An 18,872-nucleotide genomic window follows, 5' to 3' on the forward strand; every position below is an offset into this window, starting at 1 on the left:
TTCTGTGATGCATAATAGTTTAATTTGAAACATTAAAAATAATAGATGTGTTTAGTTTGATCACTCATGTTTTCTTAAAATGCTACACATCTTACAAATTCTGCCAGAGGTATGTAAACTTATGAGCACAACTGTATATATATGCACTAGGAATTGGACACAAAGAAGACATCTCCCATGACAACATCAAAATCAGGGTAAAATGAATTTTGTAACTACAAAAAAACATAGAAAACATCTGAAATGAGGCTGATCAAATACTCTGAAATATAAAACTGGAGGACATTGGCTGTCTCAACTATTATCAGACATAGGCCCCCTAAAACACTAATGTGCTACTGTCTCTGCCCCATCCCTTACTGAGCTGAAACTGTAATGCAACCTGTACACAACATATGCAGACAACCTCACACCTATCTGGTTCTCAAAGTAGTTGACAGAAAAAACTAGAAGCAAAAAGAACCGTGTTCAAGAAGCATAAGAGGAACATAGTAAAGAATATCTGGTGAAACTGAGGGAGATGAAAGAAATCAGGAAAACAAAAGGTCAAGCAGAAGAAAGAACTGCCAAAGAGGTAAAGCCAGGTGTCAAAAACATTTTTCAGATATATTAGAAACCAATATATAGAAGAGAATGTATGAGAAGAGCTAGAAAAAAAAACTGATAGTGGACAAGGCCATGGGCTAGATATTAAGGGAGCTCAGAGATGTGCTGTCAGGTTCGCTGAAATACCAGTGGGATATACCAAAGGCCCTCAACACTGGGCAGGAAACTGAAAGACCCACATGCAGCACATTCTCCTCAAATGTAGCCTCTTCTGGCACCTGCCCATCCAGGTGGTAATGCTTGATAAACGTGTGCAGCAACGACTAAGTTGCAGCCTGATAAAATTCCTATAGAGAAATGAGCTAACACTCTGCCCAGCCCACACCTTTGTAGAATGTGCTTGCAACCCCACTGGAGGCGGCCGTCCCTTACAGATATAGGTCGACAGTATTGCTTCCATCAGCCAGTGAACAATCGTGCTCTTAGGAGCCTTGCATTCTCTCATTGATCCACTGAACAAAAAGCAAAATTGCCTACCTTGTAATAGGTGTTATCCCAGGACAACAGGATGTAGTCCTCCCATATGGGTGACATCAGTAATGGAGCCCTATACGGAAAAACTTCTGTCAAAGTTTCTAGAAACTTTTGACTGGCAGTGTGCCCACTGAGCATGCTCAGCATGCCATGATATTCTCAGCCACAGGGGTCTCCCTTCAGTCTCGTTTGTAGCAATGAGCATTAGCCAAAAATAAAATAATAAAGCGTATCAGACCCAACTCCGCGAGGTGGCGGGTGGGTTTCATGAGGACTACATCCTGCTGTCCTGGGATAACACCTATTACAAGGTAAGCAATTTTGCTTTATCCCAGGACAAGCAGGATGCTAGTCCTCACATATGGGTGATTAGCAAGTACAGACAGAGTCTTCTTTGTATTGGATCAACAGCATACAACTTGTGCAACAGGCACAACTGGTGTACCTTTGGGAAAAATGAGGCAGCCTGAAATCACGAAAGGTTGGAAGTGGAAGGAGTTGGGATTATACTGGAAACAAGTTCTTTAAGACAGATTGTCCAGAGGCTGAGTCTTGTTGTCCTTCCTTGTCGAGACAGTAGTGAGCCGCAAAGGTGTGAAGGGAACTCCATGTTGCAGCCTTACATATGTCAGCTATTGGCACTGAATGGTAGTGTGCTATTGAAGTTGACATTGCTCTTACTGAGTGCGCCTTTACACGCCCCTGGAGAGGAAGGCCTGCTTTCTCATAGCAAAACTGTATGCAATCTGCAAGCCAATTAGATAGAGTTTGCTTGCCTACTGCTTTCCCAGGTTTGTTTGGATCAAAAGAAACAAATAGCTGGTTGGATTTCCTATGGGCTGTAGTACGATCTAAGTAGTACGCAAGTGCACGCTTACAGTCCAAGGTGTGTAAAGCCCTCTCTCCTTGATGAGTGTGTGGTTTTGGGAAGCAAGTAGGCAAGATGATGGATTGATTCAAATGGAATTCCGTAACAACTTTATGAAGAAATTTTGGGTGTGTACGGAGTACCACTCGATCATGTAGGAATTTTGTGTAGGGTGAGTATGTGACAAGTGCTTGTAACTCACTAACCCTTCTTGCTGATGTGATGGCTATTAAGAAAATAATCTTCCAAGTGAGAAACTTAATATCACAGGAATCCATGCGTTCAAAAGGAGAATGCATGAGCCTCGTTAGGACCACATTAAGGTCCCATTGTGTGACCGGTGGTCGATGTGGAGGTTTCAGCTGAATTAAACCTCTCATAAATCTAACTAGGAGTTGTACTGATATTGGTGCATCCCCAAAGGTATTGTGATAAGCTGAGATTGCCCTTAAATGTACCCTTACAGATGATGTCTGGAGATCAGAGTCTGAGAGGTGCCACAGATAGTCTAATAAAGATGATGTAGTGCAGGAAAATGGATCAACACTGTTTTGTGTGCACCACACGGTAAACCTTTTCCATTTAGCACGATAGTTCTTTCATGTGGAGGGTTTACGTGAAGCTACAAGCACTTGAGAGACATTAGTTGAAAGATTGAGAGGTTGTAGAATCAAGCTTTCAACATCCATGCTGTGAGGGATAGGGATTGAAGGTTGGGATGACGCAACCTGCCCTGATCCTGAGTTATGAGAGTGGGTGCTGTGCCCAGGCGAATTGGGTCTCTGATTGAGGGATCGAGGAGTATTGTAAACCATACTTGTCGAGGCCAATATGGGGCTACGAGTATCATGGACCCTTTGTCCTGTTGTAGCTTCACTAGAGTTTTGGTTATTAGCGGTATCGGAGGATTATGCATACAGAAGGCCTGAATTCCAGTGGTGAGCAAAGGTGTCCCTGGGTAAGTGGTTTTTCTGCTTGAATAGGGAGCAATAGTTGGCTACTTTGTAATTCACTTGTGATACAAAGAGTTCCACTGTTGGGTGGCCCCAACTGTGGAAGATCTTGGTCGCCACTTCTGGATCCAGAGACCACTCATGAGGTTGGAACTGATGACTGAGGCGATCCGCCACTACGTTGTGAATGCCTGCCAGATAAGTGGCCCGTAAAAGCATTGCGTGTGTCAGGGCCCAGCCCCAAATCTGTGCTGCTTCTTGACAAAGGATATTCTCAGGAGGGGATTTTCTTCTTTCCTCTGGAGGAGATGGTTCCGAGAGGACTTCCTCTGAGGAGGTATCAGTGCCAGTATCATCCCATGTATCAGGTGTATGCGGTCAAAGAGGTGTAGACGGCATAGGCACCTTTGGCATCGATGGTTGTTCCTTAGGTTTCGATGGGAACATTGAGGATATTGGTGGGAATGAGCATGGAACCCCCGATGGACCTGGGATTGGATCTAGAATCTGAGATTCTCCTGTAATATCTTCTCCTCTCAGTGGTGGTTTCAGTACTTCCTGAGGTTTCACCGGGATGGCACCGATAAGTGTATCTAGTTTTGCTAAAATCAGCTCAAAAAAAGATAAATCGGGCATCGGGAACCGACGATGGAGTCGGTAATGGCATCGATGGAACCGGCGATGAGACGGTACTGGCGATGGCGCTGGCCTCGATGGCGGAGTCGGTGTTGGCATATCGAGCAGCGCATCCCTAACTGCCTGGCGGATATAGCCGTCCAGTTCCGCCCGCATAGCTGGTGAGACCAGAGCAGCTATTGGGGGAGGCAGCAAAGGCGATACCGGTACCTCCACAGGGCCCTGTGGAGGTACGGTTCCAGACACAGATATCGGTGGGGATCGCCTTAGGGTGGAAGGTGTCGGCATCGCATCGTCTCTCCGAGGTTTCTTTGGTGCTGATTCAGGATCAGTCGATGGACCACCGGATATCAGGTCGGTCTCGGGATCATGAGGCCTCCGGTGTCTATGCTTCTGCTCGGTGCTCTTTTCGATGACAGATCGATTTTATCGAGGACTTAGACGGGGTTGGCGACGGCCGATCCCCCACTTCATCCGGTCTTCGTTTCTTGAGGACGACCTTACGGATCGCTCCAGCCGGAGACGACTGCGTGGACGTCGATGTTGATGGCATTAGCTGTAAATGGAACAGGTGGACCATTTTCTCCATCTGGAGTCTTCTGCCTTTCGGCGTCATCTCTGCGCGTTAGGATATCGTGATTCTGACCGAGACAGAGTACACACTACGTGTGGGTCCGTAATGGACATGGTACGGCAACAAACCGGGCATTTTTTAAAACCGGTAGCCATTGTGAAGTCGGACAGCCGTCGACGACTTTCAGGCTAATAGATACGGTACGGAACAGACGGAAAAAACAGAAAAACTTACCGCGATGGTAAAAAACGGGAGACCCCTGCGGTGTTGAGGTTTTTAGAGTTTTTAACAAACTTTTTTATATGGTGAAAAATCACCACACAGGACTCCAAATAACCGCGAGGCTAACAGCTTCACGGAAAAAAGAAGACTGAAGGGAGACCCCTGTGGCTGAGAATATCATGGCATGCAGAGCTTGCTCAGTGGGCACACTGTGCCAGTCAAAGGTTTCTAGAAACTTTGACAGAAGTTTTTCCGTATAGGGCTCCATTGCTGATGTCACCCATATGTGAGGACTGGCATCCTGCTTGTCCTGGGATAACAAAAAGATGATCAGACTTCCTAAAGTCATCAGTGACCTTTAAATTACACAACAGTGACCGACGAACATCCAATATGTGAAATTCCTTCGTTTAGTGCACATCTTGGCAACTCCAACATGTGGTTGAGATGGCAAAAATGACAGAACCATATGGAGTGACACTCAGGTCGTCCGAAATTCTCAAAAAATGTTCCCTTCATGACCAGGCTTAGAGCTCCGAAATCCGCTTAGCTGAATAAATGGCCATCAGAAAAACTACCTTCAGGGAAAGACTTTTTAAAGGCGCCCTTCTCACTGGCTCAAAAAAAATCCAGAGGACCCAAAGCACCAGATTAAGCCTCCACGTCAGGCATACCATACAAATCAGAGGACATATAAATTGTCTTCTTGAGGAAGCAAATAATGTCTGGAAGAGATGCCAGCAGTCTCCCGCAAATCCTGCCTCAAAAACAGCCCAAAGCTGCCACTTACACTCAGAGCAAGTTATAAGCCAAACCCTCAGCCAGTCCACTTCGCAAAAAGCCAAGATCTGAGAACCATCTATCTGCAAAGGAACTATGCAGTTATCCAAGCACCAAGCCTCAAAAACTCTCCACACCTGAATATATGCCAGAGAACTGGAGGGTCTCCTTGCCTGAAGCAAAGTCCTAAATACCAGCCCCGAATATCCCTTCAAGTGAAATCAACACCTCTCAAAAGCTAAGCCGCTAGACAAAAGCAATCCACCTGCTCCGAAAGGATGGGCCCCTGATGCAGTAACCCCTGCAGGTGTCTCAGAGGAGCCCGTCTACCGCCATGTGAAAAATCCACAAACCGCAGACGATGCAGCCACTATGGTGCTACCAGAATCACCCTGTCTGGATGTTCTATGCAATGTAACACTCGACCTACGAGAGGCCATGGGGGAAACACGTACAGCAGAAGTCTCGACGACAAAGGATGGACCACAGCATCGATCCCTTTGGAACAGACTTCTCTCCTGCGATTGAAAAACCTTTCCACCTTGGTATTTCCTCGAGACGCCATGAGATCCAGATGGGGCTCACCCCACCTCTGCTGAATGAGGGCAAAGGCTGATAATTCCCACTACCCTGGAACTAGCTGATTTCTGCTGAGAAAATCTGCTTGCATGTTGTCCACTATTCCTTCCAGGTGAACTTCTGCCCAAACAAGTCCTGGGCCTCCAGAGCCACCGAGCAACTCTTCGCTCCTCCCTTACGAAAGACATGCGTTACCAACACTGCATTGTCGGGAAAATACCCTCACAGAGCATCCCTGAACTTGCAGAACAAAAGCAACTAACACTGTGCGAACTTGCTCAGGTTTCTAGGTAATTTGACCATATCACTTCCACTGGCAACCACAGACCTTGAGACGACCACCTTTGATAAACTGCCCCCTGAGGCTGGCATTCATGGTCACTACCATCCCAATCTGGAACCTCCAGATCCATACCTTTCACAAAATTAGGTTGCAATAGCCACCACAAGAGACTGGACCTGGACATTCCCTGACATGGTAAAAGCAGCTGAAAATCCTCAAGACAACGGATCCCAACTAAAGAGGAACACCTGCTGAAGAGGCTGCATGTGATCAAATATCCACGGAACCAACTGCGGTGTAGACACCATAGACCCCAGAACCTACATATGTGAGGACTAGCATCCTGCTTGTCCTGGGATAAACACACAGGGAATATATTTTCAAAAAATTCTCTACCAATTAAATGCAACCATACACTCAAGAGAATTCTCTTGAATTTCATTACGCTATTGTACAATAATTTTTATTAACATACCATATATGTTATATAAAATTAAAATATAAATATAAAATATATATAATTAAAATATATATATCGGTATATAAAAATTAAAAATAAATAAATAAATACCAAACATGTAAACATACACAATTAAAATTTATAGATACCAGTCATACCAAACATTCACACATTAAAATCTGAAACCTATTGACACAATGTAATACTTCTTACAGTACATCAGATTAAAGTGCAAAGATAGAACATCTCAAATATTTATAATACAGAAATACTTTTCTTCATAAAGTTTCCAATAACCTCCAACTTCACCGCTTATTTTCCTTTTTGAGAAATCCAGATTTTTGTAATGTGTGTGCGTGCTAATTCTCTGCACCCACAAAAACGCTGTTTGCATTAGTCCACAGCTTCTCTAATTTACTTGTGTCGAGGGGACTTGCCCTCCAATACTCCATCCACATATATACAGTCCAACAACGGATCCTTGTTTCACCCACACCTGGGCTTCATCAGGGACTCATTCATAATAGCTACGGTGTATCACCTATATCAACAAGCAATAAGAATTGTATATAATTAAATTTTCAAAAAAACAATTATACCCACACTCTGGACAACAGAACACCCAATATATATTAACTATTACCTGTTTTATTCTCAATCAGATACCAAACATCGTTCAAAATTCAATAACCTTCTAAAGATTGGATATTAGTAACGGCAGATATTACCTAATTATAAACCAATATCCCCCAAATGGAGGCTTTTCAGGTCATTAAGAGTCAACTTATGAAATTGGATGTTTCCGCTAGGAGATTACAATTTTTGTTATAGATGACAGAAATTGTGTTGACATGCAATACTTTCAGTTTTCATACTACTATGTATCTGCAGATCAAAGGAATTCCGATGGGGTCTCCAGTAGCCCCAAGTACAGCATGTTTATATGTATCATCTTTTGAAGAAAAATTGGTTTATCAATCGAAGTGGTTTTCCCACATTGTAACGTGGAAACTTTTTATTGATGACGTATTTTTTGTTTGGCAGGGATCTATTGAATGCCTTCAATCTTTTTTGAAAGAATTAAATATGTATGACCCCAATTTGAAGTTTACATATACATGGGATTCTAAATTGGTAAATTTCCTTGATATGGTTATATGTATACAAGATGATAAACTAATGACTACTGTATACCGCAAAAGTATGGATAGAAACACTTTACTTCACTTTAAGAGTTTCCATCCTAAACAACTACGGGAAAATATACCAATCGATCAATTTTTAAGATATAGAAGATTATGTACATCCCTCACGGAATATAAAATGCAATCTCAGCAATTAAAAGACCGGTTTATTTCTCGCGGATATAAACCTGCTATTGTGAAAAAAGCTTATAAGAGGGCGCTCTATGAAAATATAGATAATCTTCTTATACAAAATAAAAAACCCACGCTTTCAAGAACTGTTTGCACTATTCCATATTCATCCAGAATTCCAGATATCAAACAGAGTATTTTAGGTCATTGGCAGATGTTATCATCCATTCCTGTATTTGCTGAAAAACCTATTTTCGCTATAAAGAAACGTCAGAATTTGGGGGACTACCTTAAGCATCGTAGATTGAATGCTACAGATGATAGAGAACATGGTCAAGTATGTCGTGGAACATGCTCTGTGTGTAAACACGTATTGATAATTAAAGAATTTCATCATCCTTGTTTAAAATTTCCATATAGATTACCGGGGCATTTTTCATGCGACTCGAGTGGAGTTATTATGCGATTATATGTCCATGTAACCTTATATATATTGGTCAATCAAGTAGAAAGGTTAGACTACGGATAATAGAATACAGAAGTCGTATTAATGCAAAGAAAATGAGTGCCCCTCTGGTAGAGCATTGGACGCAAATGTTTCATACAGCAGATGATGTTAAATTCTTTGTAGTGAAAGAATTAAATTTAGCAAAGGGAGGTGATCTATCTGCATCTTTGCGTCGGCTAGAACAGCATTTTATTTTTTGGTGGGATATGGTGGCCCCGAAGGGATTGAATGGTCCCATTGAATGGGATGCGTTTCTGCATGTGAGTTGAAGAGGGCTCAGGTGGTTAGAATTAGGGTTTTTGAATGTGGGGTTTGGGATAATGAGCAGGATATATAAGTTGGAGGATACAGGGAGACGTCACTACGTTTTTTTGACACGTGATATCCTGTTGTTCCCTGGTAAATGTTGAAGTCTTTGGAAGGTAGGATCTGGTGACGTCTTTGAAATGTTTTGTTGAACTAATTTAGATGCTTGTCTCGGTATTATGATGACTTACCCTTGATATATTTTAATTTTTTAGAGGCTGTATTTAAAAGCTGATATAAAGATATTGAATTTTGAACGATGTTTGGTATCTGAATGAGAAAATAAAACAGGTAATAGTTAATATATATTGGGTGTTCTGTTGTCCAGAGTGTGGGTATAAATTTTTTTTGAAAATTTAATTATATACAATTCTTATTGCTTGTTGATATAGGTGATACACCGTAGCTATTATGAATGAGTCCCTGATGAAGCCCAGGTGTGGGTGAAACAAGGATCCGTTGTTGGACTGTGTATATGTGGATGGAGTGTTGGAGGGCAAGTCCCCTCGACACAAGTAAATTAGAGAAGCTGTGGACTAATGCAAACAGCGTTTTTGTGGGTGCAGAGAATTAGCACGCACACACATTACAAAAATCTGGATTTCTCAAAAAGGAAAATAAGCAGTGAAGTTGGAGATTATTGGAAACTTTATGAAGAAAAGTATTTCTGTATTATAAATATTTGAGATGTACTATCTTTGCACTTTAATCTGATGTACTGTAAGAAGTATTACATTGTGTCATTAGGTTTCAGATTTTAATGTGTGAATGTTTGGTATGACTGGTATCTATACATTTTAATTGTGTATATGTTTACATGTTTGGTATGTTAATAAAAATTATTGCACAATAGCGTATTGAAATTCAAGAGAATTCTCTGAGTGTCCTGGGATAAAGGCACGTGCCCAGCTAGACGCACAAAATGGACATCCAGGTACTGGCACATAAAAATGTGCCCAAACTGGGCGCACAAAACGGACGTCCAGAAAGGACGCCCAACCTGGATGCAGAGAATGTGTGTCCAAAATAACCACTCAAAAACACACGCCCAAAAGGAAACGCGGAGGTGGTTGCACAAAGAGGTGTGCATCAACGACAAACTAAAAGACGCGCAAACTAACAGTGCAGCCTACTACACACCAAAAAGGAAAAGTCTCAAAGTGGGGACTTAACCAAAAGGCTGCTCAACCTGCCATGCCTCCACAACTCATAGAACTCCCCACAGATGTGAACAGGAAAGTTGAACGCCAAGGAAACAGACCCAGTACGAAAACTCACTAATGAATTCTTCTTTCCTCTTTTTTTATATATAAAGTAAAGCAGAGTTGCTTACCTGTAACAGGTGTTCTCACAGGACAGCAGGATGTTAGTCCTCACGTGGGTGACATCATCAGGATGGAGCCCAATCATGGAAAACTTTTCATCAAAGTTTCTAGAACTTTGACTGGTACCACTGAGCATGCCCAGCATGGCACCAACCCTGCATCCAGCAGGGGTCCCCCTTCAGTCTCATTTGTAGTAAAGTACGAGAGAAAAATAAAATAATAAAACAAAACAGACCCAACCCCTCGGGGTGGCGGGCAGATTCCGTGAGGACTAACATCCTGCTGTCCTGTGAGAACACCTGTTATAGGTAAGCAACTCTGCTTTCTCCCAGGACAAGCAGGATGGTAGTCCTCACATGTGGGTGAATAGCAAGCTACAGGATACCCGAATGAAATAAAGCCAAAATACTGAACGATGGGAAGCAGGCACAGGAACTCTGGTAGTTTTGGTTAATCGGGTAGCCTGAACATCTCCCTGGGTCGCAGGAAGGAAGTTGGGTATTTAAATAGGAAACAGGTTTCGCAGGACCAACTGGCCGAAGATGAAATCCTGTCTACCAGCTTTGTCTAGGCAGTAATGAGATGCAAAAGTAGGGAGAGCGCTCCATGTGGCAGCTCTGTAGATGTCAGCAACAGGTACAAAACAGAGGTGTGCCACTGACGTTGCCATTGCTCTTACCGAATGTGCCTTTACTCATTCTTGGAGAGGAATTCCTGCTTGACAATAGCAAAAGGAAATGCAATCTGCCAGCCAGTTGGATAGAGTGTTTGCCTACTGGAGCACCCAATTTGGTTTTATCGAAAGAGACAAATAGTTGGATGGACTTTCTATGCAGCGAAGTGCGATCTAGATAAAAGGCAAGAGCGCGCTTACAGTCCAAGGAGTGAAGAGTTTGTTCCCCTGGGTGGGAATGAGGCCTTGGAAAAAAGGTAGGTACAGTTATAATTTGATTTAAATGAAACTCCGAGACTACTTTTGGCAGAAATTTAAGGTGAGTACGAAGTACCACGCGGTCATGAAGGAATCTAGTATAAGGTCGATATGTTACTAGTGCGTGTAACTCACTGACTCTGCGAGCAGATGTTATGGCTATAAGAAATATCACTTTCCAAGTGAGATGGCGAAGCTCGCAGGAATGCAAGGGCTCAAAAGGAGGCTTCATAAGTCGTGCGAGGACTATGTTCAAGTCCCATATAAGGACTGGAGGATTAAGTTGTAGTAAGCCTCTCATGAAGCTAGCCATCATTGTGCTGATATTGTGGTCTTGTTGATATCTTTGTGGTAAGCAGCAATAGCACTAATGTGTACACGAATGGAGGAAGACTGAAACCCCAACTCAGAGATGCCAGAGGTAATCCAGAAATTTGTGTATGGGACAGGGAAAAGGGTCTATTTCCTTTATTGCGCACCATGATGAAAATCTTTTCCATTTTGCGTGATATGATCTTCTGGTAGAAGGCTTTCATGAAGCTAAGAGACTTGGGATAAATTGTCGGAAAAGTTTAAAGATTGTAGAATCAACCTTTCAACATCCAAGCTGGCAGGGACAGAGATTAAAGGTTGGGATGACGTAGGAGACCGTTGTTCTGAGTTATTAGCATTGGGTCCCTGCCCAAGCGAATGGGTGGTTGTATCGAGAGGTCTCCGAGGATGGGAAACCAAACTTGACATGGCCAGTGCAGGGCTATGAAAATCATCGTGCCCCTGTCCTGTCGTAACTTCACGAGAGTTTTGCTGATGAGTGGAAGTGGACAGTAAGCATAAAGGAGACCCATTGACCACGAGTGGGTGAAGGCGTCTCATGGGGGTGCATTGTGACTGCGGTGCAGAGAGTAGAAGAAGTTAGTTACTTTGCGATTGTATATTAACACAAAGAGGTGTGTGTGTGGATGACCCCTCTGTTGAAATATGTGTTCTGCTACCGTGGGGTTCAGGGACCATTCGTGGGGATGAAAAGCCCAACTGAGATTGTCCGCCATCACATTGTCTACGCCTGCCAGATAGGTCGCTCTCAGAATCATGGAATGGAAGAGAGCCCAGGCCCAGATCTGTGCTGTCTCTTGGCATAGTAGGTAAGAGCCTGTGCCCCCTTGTTTATTCAGATACCACATTGCTACCTACATTGCTACCTGATTGTTCGTTTGGATCAGGATTATTTTGTTTAAGAGACAATACTGAAAGTCGAAGAGGGCATATCGAATCGCCCGGAGTTCCAGGAAGTTTATTTGATGTTTTGACTCTGCCTTGGTCCAAATACCTTGGGTTTGGAGGTTGTTGACATGAGTTCCCCAACCCAGGGTGGAATCGTCTGTGGTTTTGTGGAAATTGTGGAGGCTGAAAAGGTAGTCCTATAAGCAGATTGGACTCCTGTATCCACCAATCCAGGGAGAGTCGAAGCTGGTTGGTGACGTGGGCAATGTGAGACATCTTTTGACTTGACTGGGACCATTGGGATTTTGAAGTCCATTGCGATATTCTCATGGCCAAGCAAGCCATGGGGGTTTCATGAACCGTGGATACTATGTGACCCAATAAGGTCAAGGGATGTCGAGCCATAGTGGTCTGGTGCGATTGTACTGATCTGGCTATCATGGATGATGCGCGTGCTCTGCTGTGTAGGAGAAACGCTTTTGCCTGGATTGTGTCAAGATCTGCTCCTATGAATGTTATTGTTTGAGATGGGGTTAGATTCGACTTGGGGTAGTTGATAAGAAACCCCAGTGATTGAAGGAGACGGTGTAACAGAGTGACAAACTCTCTCTTTTGAGTCTGAGCCCTGATAAGCCAATCATCCAGGTATGGAAAGACGTGGACACTGGTCTTTCTTAAATGGGCTGCTACAACTGCCAGGCATTTGGCGAATACCCATGGGGCTGATGCAAGCCCGAATGGTAGTATGCGGGATTGAAAATGGAGTTGACCTACTGTGAATCTAAGGTATTTGTAATGAGGAGGATACATCGCGATGTGTGCATAAGCCTCCTGCAGGTCTAGAGAGCAGAGCCAATCTTTGTTTTAAATCAGCAGAAGCATGGTGCCCAAAGGTTACCGTTCAGAACTTTTCTTTTCTGAGATATTTGTAAGACCAAAATTGGACGAATGCCTCCTGATTTTTTTGGAATCAGGAAGTAACGACAGTAGAACCCTTGACCCCACTGCTGTCGAGGTACTGATTCTACAGCATTGGACTGTAGAAGGGTCAAGAGTTCCGCTTCGAGGAGCGGGGAGTGACTGTTTGGGTTTGAGAGAGGACGGGATAACCCGTTCAGTGGGATAGTGAGAAAGTTGGGATGGTATCCTTGTTTTATTACAGTTAATACCCACTGATCCACTGTGATGGTGTGCCATGGCGTGGAGAAAAGGCACAAGCAGCCTCACACTAGAGTGACATGGGAAGGAAGAGATTGGCTGTTGCTCTCTAGAAGAGAGTCAAAAACCCGAAGCTGGGCCTGTTTCTGGGGCAGGCTGGTTTTTTGGGGTTCTAGTCTGACAAGTCTGGCCTCTTTGTGGAGGTTTAGATTGTCGAGGACGAGATTGAGGTGGATAATACCTTCTGGGTTTATATGTGAACCGATCTTGTCTGAAAGACTTTTTTGTGGTGGATGGGTAATCCACAGGAAGAGTAGACAACTGACGCAGTGTGTTGTGGTGGTCTTTCAATTGTGCAACTGTTTCTTGCACTTTAGTGCCAAATAAGTTGTCATTGGTACATGGGAGGTCTGCTAGTCGATCTTGGACTTCTTGCCATAAGTCAGACGACTTAAGCCATGCCCAACGGCGTGCACTTATTCCCGCTGCAGAAACCCTGGAGGCGGTGTCGAAGATCTCATACACCACTCTTATTTTATGCTTACCATATGTCCTTCCTGGAATTCTTCAGGTAGAGATTCATAATGCTCTTTTACTCTCTTCCAGAGGTTTCTGGAGTATTGAGTCATATATAACTGATATGCTGCAATGCGTGCTATAAGCATTGATCCATGAAAGACTCTTCGTCCGAAGGCGTGTAATGATTTTTGCTCCTTACCTGAAGGTGCAGAGGTATGAGACCTGGACTTTTTAGATTTCTTTTGGGCCGACTCCACAACTACAGACTGGTGGGGTAGTTGCGCCTTCTGAAATACGAGGGCTGATTGTACCAGATATATGGCATCAGCTTTCCTATTCACTGGCGGAACGGAGCCCAGATGTTCCCAGTTACGGTGCAGTAAGTCCAGCAGCACTTCATGAACTGGGACTGCCATGACCTCCTTAGGTGCATCTACAAATTGTAGCACTTAAACAATTTATGACTGGCACTCCTCTTCTGTTTGCAAATTAAAAGGAATTGTCTCAGATATTCCTTTATAAAGTTTGCAAATGTCAAGTCTTCAGGTGGGGGAGCAGCAAACGTTCATCTGGGGAAGAAGGCTCTGAAGAAAGATCTTCTGAATCAGAGTCTTTAGAATCATCTCCCCATGGATTATAGGGTTGGTCACCAGCACCTCCAGGACCTTGAGGTTGAAATCCAGCCGGATCTAGAGGACGGCACCGATGGAAATCAAGGTAGCAATCGATGTAGGCACCAAGGATGGTGAAGGCATCGATGGCAGCGGTGTTTTCGAAGGACGGTGAGCTGGTGCGGAACCCAATGGCCCCGGTGTTGGTTCAGACATCGGCCGATCCAGTTCCTCATCAGAGGATAATGGTATCGGCATCAGAGCTGGTGGCTTTGCAGGGGCCGGTGGCACGGCTGGAAGCGGTGTCAAAGGAAGAGCACCGATTAACGAGTCCAGTCTATCCAGAAGTGGAGCCAGCAGCATCGGATCGGGCACCGGTATGGGGATCGGTGCCAGTGGAGACTGGAATCCTCGTAAAGCTTGAAGCACTGCCTCTTGGACAATCCTGTCCAATTCCGCCCGAGAAGCTATGGGTGGCACAGCAATCGGGGGTGGAGGCTCAGAGGGCATAGCTGGAAGCTCCACCTGTGGCAATGGAGTTCCGAATCCCGGCATTGGCTGGACATCACTGTGCCGACTTACCGCCGGGAGTCGAAGAGTCGGAAGCAGGTCTACCAAAGCGTCTTCCTCGAAAGGGGCTGGGACTGCTGCCTACCACCTCCCGAATGAAAGGAGGATAAAGGGGTGGGGTACTGGTACTAGGACGAGGAGTATGAGACTTACGATTTCCCCAAACCTGGATCTGGACGAGAAGACCCCTTGGAACGCGACCTGTCCCTCAGGGAGTCAAGTACCCTTTATTTTCGCCCAGCAACTGGATCATGTCTTCCAATTCCGTACCAAACAGAAGCTTGCCCTTGAATGGTAAGGACCCCCAGCCGAGACTTGGAGGATCCATCCATGGACCAATTCCGCAACCACAATAGATGTCTGGATGAGACGGCCGAGACCATGGAACGAGCCGAAGTTCTAAGGAGGTCATACAGAGCGTCTGCATTATAATCTACCACCGCTTCGAGGCGACCCGCATGCCTGGCTTCTTCCTCCGAGAGACCCTCGTTGGCGAGAAGTTGCTGCACCCAACGTAGGCCGGCCCGTAATGCAAAGTTACTACAAATTGCCGCTCGGGCCCCCAGATCGGAGACTTCGAAAATCTTCTTGAGCTGAATCTCCAACTTGCAATTCCTGAAGATCCTTCAACGCCGTTGGCTCCCGAGACCGGGATAGTCGTCCTCTTCGTTACCGCTGAAACTGCGTCATCCACCTTCGGCACCCGCAGGACTTCCAGTGCGTCCTCCGGCAAGGGATAAAGTTTATCCATAGCCTTTGTGACCTTCAGACCCAAGCCTGGGGTATCCCATTCTCGAAAGAGAAGATCTGTTGCAGAGAAGTGAAAAGGGAATGTTGTAGGGGGGGCCACTCAGACCCAACAACACTGGATCCATTGTGCCAAGCCTAGACTCCTCAGTAGGCGTAGCGATCCCTAACTCCCCCAAAATGGCGGGAATAAGCAGAGCCAGCTCGTCCCTTCGGAAGAGGCGGATCACCCTCGGGTCGTCACCCTCTGAAGCCTGGCTCTGCCTTGTCGACCCTGCGCCGGTGTGCCATCTCCCTCTGCCCCCCTCAGGGAAGGCTCTCATGATCCTCCTGGTCCGTCGAGTCGGAGGGGGAAGAGCCCCGCAAACGGGCGCTTGATTCAGGCCGCCCTTCTGTGCCCTCCAGCAGTGGATGCACCTTGTCCGCTGGATATGGGCCCTCAAGCCCCCCCCCCCCCCCACTCCCGACGGGGGCGAGTGCCTCTTGTAGACTTTGCGGGCCTTAAAGGCCCTATGCATTGCCAAAATAAACTCAGAGGAAAAAGAGGCACCGGAATCCTCTGAATCCGTTCCTGTGCCGCCCCGCCCCCCCCCCCCCCCCCGCAGGGGAAACAGGCCACGGAGCCGGCCGCTGCAGGGAGTCCCTGGGCCCCGCCGCGATCAGCACCGTGAGGGGAACCAGCGCCAAGATGGCGGGTTTTCCCGCGATTTTAGGCAGCTGCTTGGAGGGGGCCGTGAGGCGCTCCCTGACGGCGACCGCAAACGTCCGCCTCATTACCAAACCCCCCCCCCCCCCCCCCGAGATGATCCTGAAGAACCCTCGCCTCCGGGGATGCAGGCTGAGCACAGCCCATCCCGCGAGAGGCCAAGCCGCAAGCCGAGTAGGCCGACCCATGTGGCATGCTCTGCGTGAAACGAGAAACTCATCCAAACTAACCAGCGGGAGGAGAAGGGGAAGGGGGAGAGGAAACGCAGAATCAGCCGCCGCCACACTAGGGTCCGAGAGCCGCCGCCAGACGCTAAATAAAATCTCTTTTTTTTTTTTTTTTTTAATACCTCAGAGCTGTCCCTTGTCGGGTTCTGAAAGGTCCGGCTGGGGTGAGTAAGCCGGGCTCCCCGGTATCACCCCGGCTGGGCTGTAAGGGAAACCAGGGTCCTCAACACTTAGCCTGAGCAGCCTACTCGACCAGGGGAAATGGTCCCCTCAGGACCTGATAACCCCCTGGGAGGCACAGACAAGCTCTGTGAACTTCTTCCTCCTTAATCCTTTTTTTTTTTTAACCTTAATTGAAAAGAAGGAAGCCACACAAAGTACCCTAACTAACTACAGCCCTGTAAATCTTTTTTTCTTTTTTTTTAAATCAATTCAGACTGTGGGAAATGCACCCGGACCATCTGCTGGAGACAGAGTAATACCGACAGGCTGTGGGTGGCACCCTGGTATTTATGGCAGAGCCTGTCAAATCTTGCTCTGTCTCCATCTGCTGGTGCTGAGGCAAAACCCAGGAGTCTGGACTGATCCGGTACGTACAGGGAAAGTAGAATTCTATGCATTTGTCTACAGAAAAACTGACTGAATGAAAAAAATTTAGTAAAATACACCACATTTACTTAAGTTTTTCTGTAGGATTCAGATTCTCCTCATCTTCACTTTCATTCAGAGAAGAAACACAATGAGATGGATAAGCAGCGGAATCCCCATTCATGGCCACTACTTCCAAAGGAGCAGAGGTTGCTGAATTTGTACTTCTTTGATCTCCACTCCTTTGAGGAGAACCAGACGGTAACACTGCAAAATATAAGTACAGCTTTTCACAATTATTGCAGACATTCAAAATTATATATACTTAGTGGTCTGGACAAAACATCCATCACAGAAATCCTTTTACATGTTTGTTTAGATTTAGCTTATGCCTTTTCACTGGTAGCATTTCTAATGCTACAGAAAAATAAAGTTTTCTGTGTAGAGCATCATAAAATCTATGAAGTAAATAGTTATTTTTTTAAAAGCAGATCATAAAACATACATTTGTTTCTCTCACCAGTCATTTTAAATTTCAGGCCCTGCTTGGTATCCAGCAAGGAACTAGAACCACCCAGTATGAAATCAACTTTCAACTGCATGCATGATTCAAAGTTAGTAGTGTCACTTGATGCCAAGCAAGAAGCAGGTAAGCAATATACTTTTCCCTTTGGATATGGATCATGGATGAAGGCCTCTTTATTCGAGGAACTCTTCGTACAAGAAATGACCAATCCAGGAGGTTGGGGGGGGTGGGGGGGGAAGAAGCAGCATGCCTGGAAGGTGCAAACAATTGCTGGCTAAGGAGGTGGCACCACAATCAGATTTATGGTGCAGATTTCAGAAATCTGCGCCATAACTGAAACCTCAAGACATTGCTCTTATAAATCAGCTTCCCACCAACATCTACGACTTTTTCTCCATACCCCGCAACAAGAAAAGAGGAGGCAGCTTACTCCTAGCTGCAAAAGAGGATTTTAAGCTTACATCCCATAAATGCAATCTCCCCAACCAACACGAAATTGGTTTCTTTAAATCTAAAGTTCTCAAAGTCTGCCTCATCTACACACCCCCGGGTCTACTAGAGAAAGACTCCTCTCCTCTGATTGAATTCTTTGCCAACACTATCCCTCCAGATCTTCCCACTATCCTCCTCGGAGACTTTAATCTACATGTTGATGCCAACCCCAATCCCCTGCATGCGAAGCCTTCATCTCCTCCCTTGAAGCAATGGGCTTTACCCAAATCATACACTCCCCCAACCACAAAGCTGGACATACTCTAGATCTTATTTTCACCAACTCTCCCATCCAAACCATCAATGCTCCAACATGCCTTGCTGTACCATGGACTGATCATTCCATCATCCAAACCACCCTTGCACTACCCCCTCCGACCCCTTCCACCCCCAACCTCGCCCCTATCCCTCAAATACCGCAATCATGCTCCTTAGATTCCCTCACACAGGCTTGCTCATAAATATCTAATCAACTTCACCTCTCCTCACCAGATAATGCCTTTACCTCCTGGAATGACTTCACTCTTAATATTGCTAACAAACTCTGCCCCATTACGACAAAAACTATCAAAACTGCCCAGACAAATAAAAAACCCTGGTTCTCACCTGAACTCAGGAACCTCAAATCCCGCCTTAGAACTGCAGAAAGGTGCTGGCATAAACACCCCTCCCCAGCTTCCAAGACA

At 45.4% G+C, this 18,872-nt stretch overlaps 1 protein-coding gene across 1 annotated transcript in view; it reads right to left on the reverse strand.

Annotated features, from left to right (window-relative positions):
• Nucleotides 1–18,872, reverse strand: part of PCM1 (pericentriolar material 1) — a 1,078,029-nt gene that overhangs the window by 836,016 nt on the left and 223,141 nt on the right. Inside the window, 1 exon segment of the mRNA XM_029604912.1 lies at nucleotides 17,258–17,435. Coding sequence (XP_029460772.1) covers nucleotides 17,258–17,435 — 178 coding nt within the window.

The sequence above is a fragment of the Rhinatrema bivittatum genome, chromosome 1, assembly GCF_901001135.1.
Source record: "Rhinatrema bivittatum chromosome 1, aRhiBiv1.1, whole genome shotgun sequence".
NCBI lineage: Eukaryota > Metazoa > Chordata > Amphibia > Gymnophiona > Rhinatrematidae > Rhinatrema > Rhinatrema bivittatum.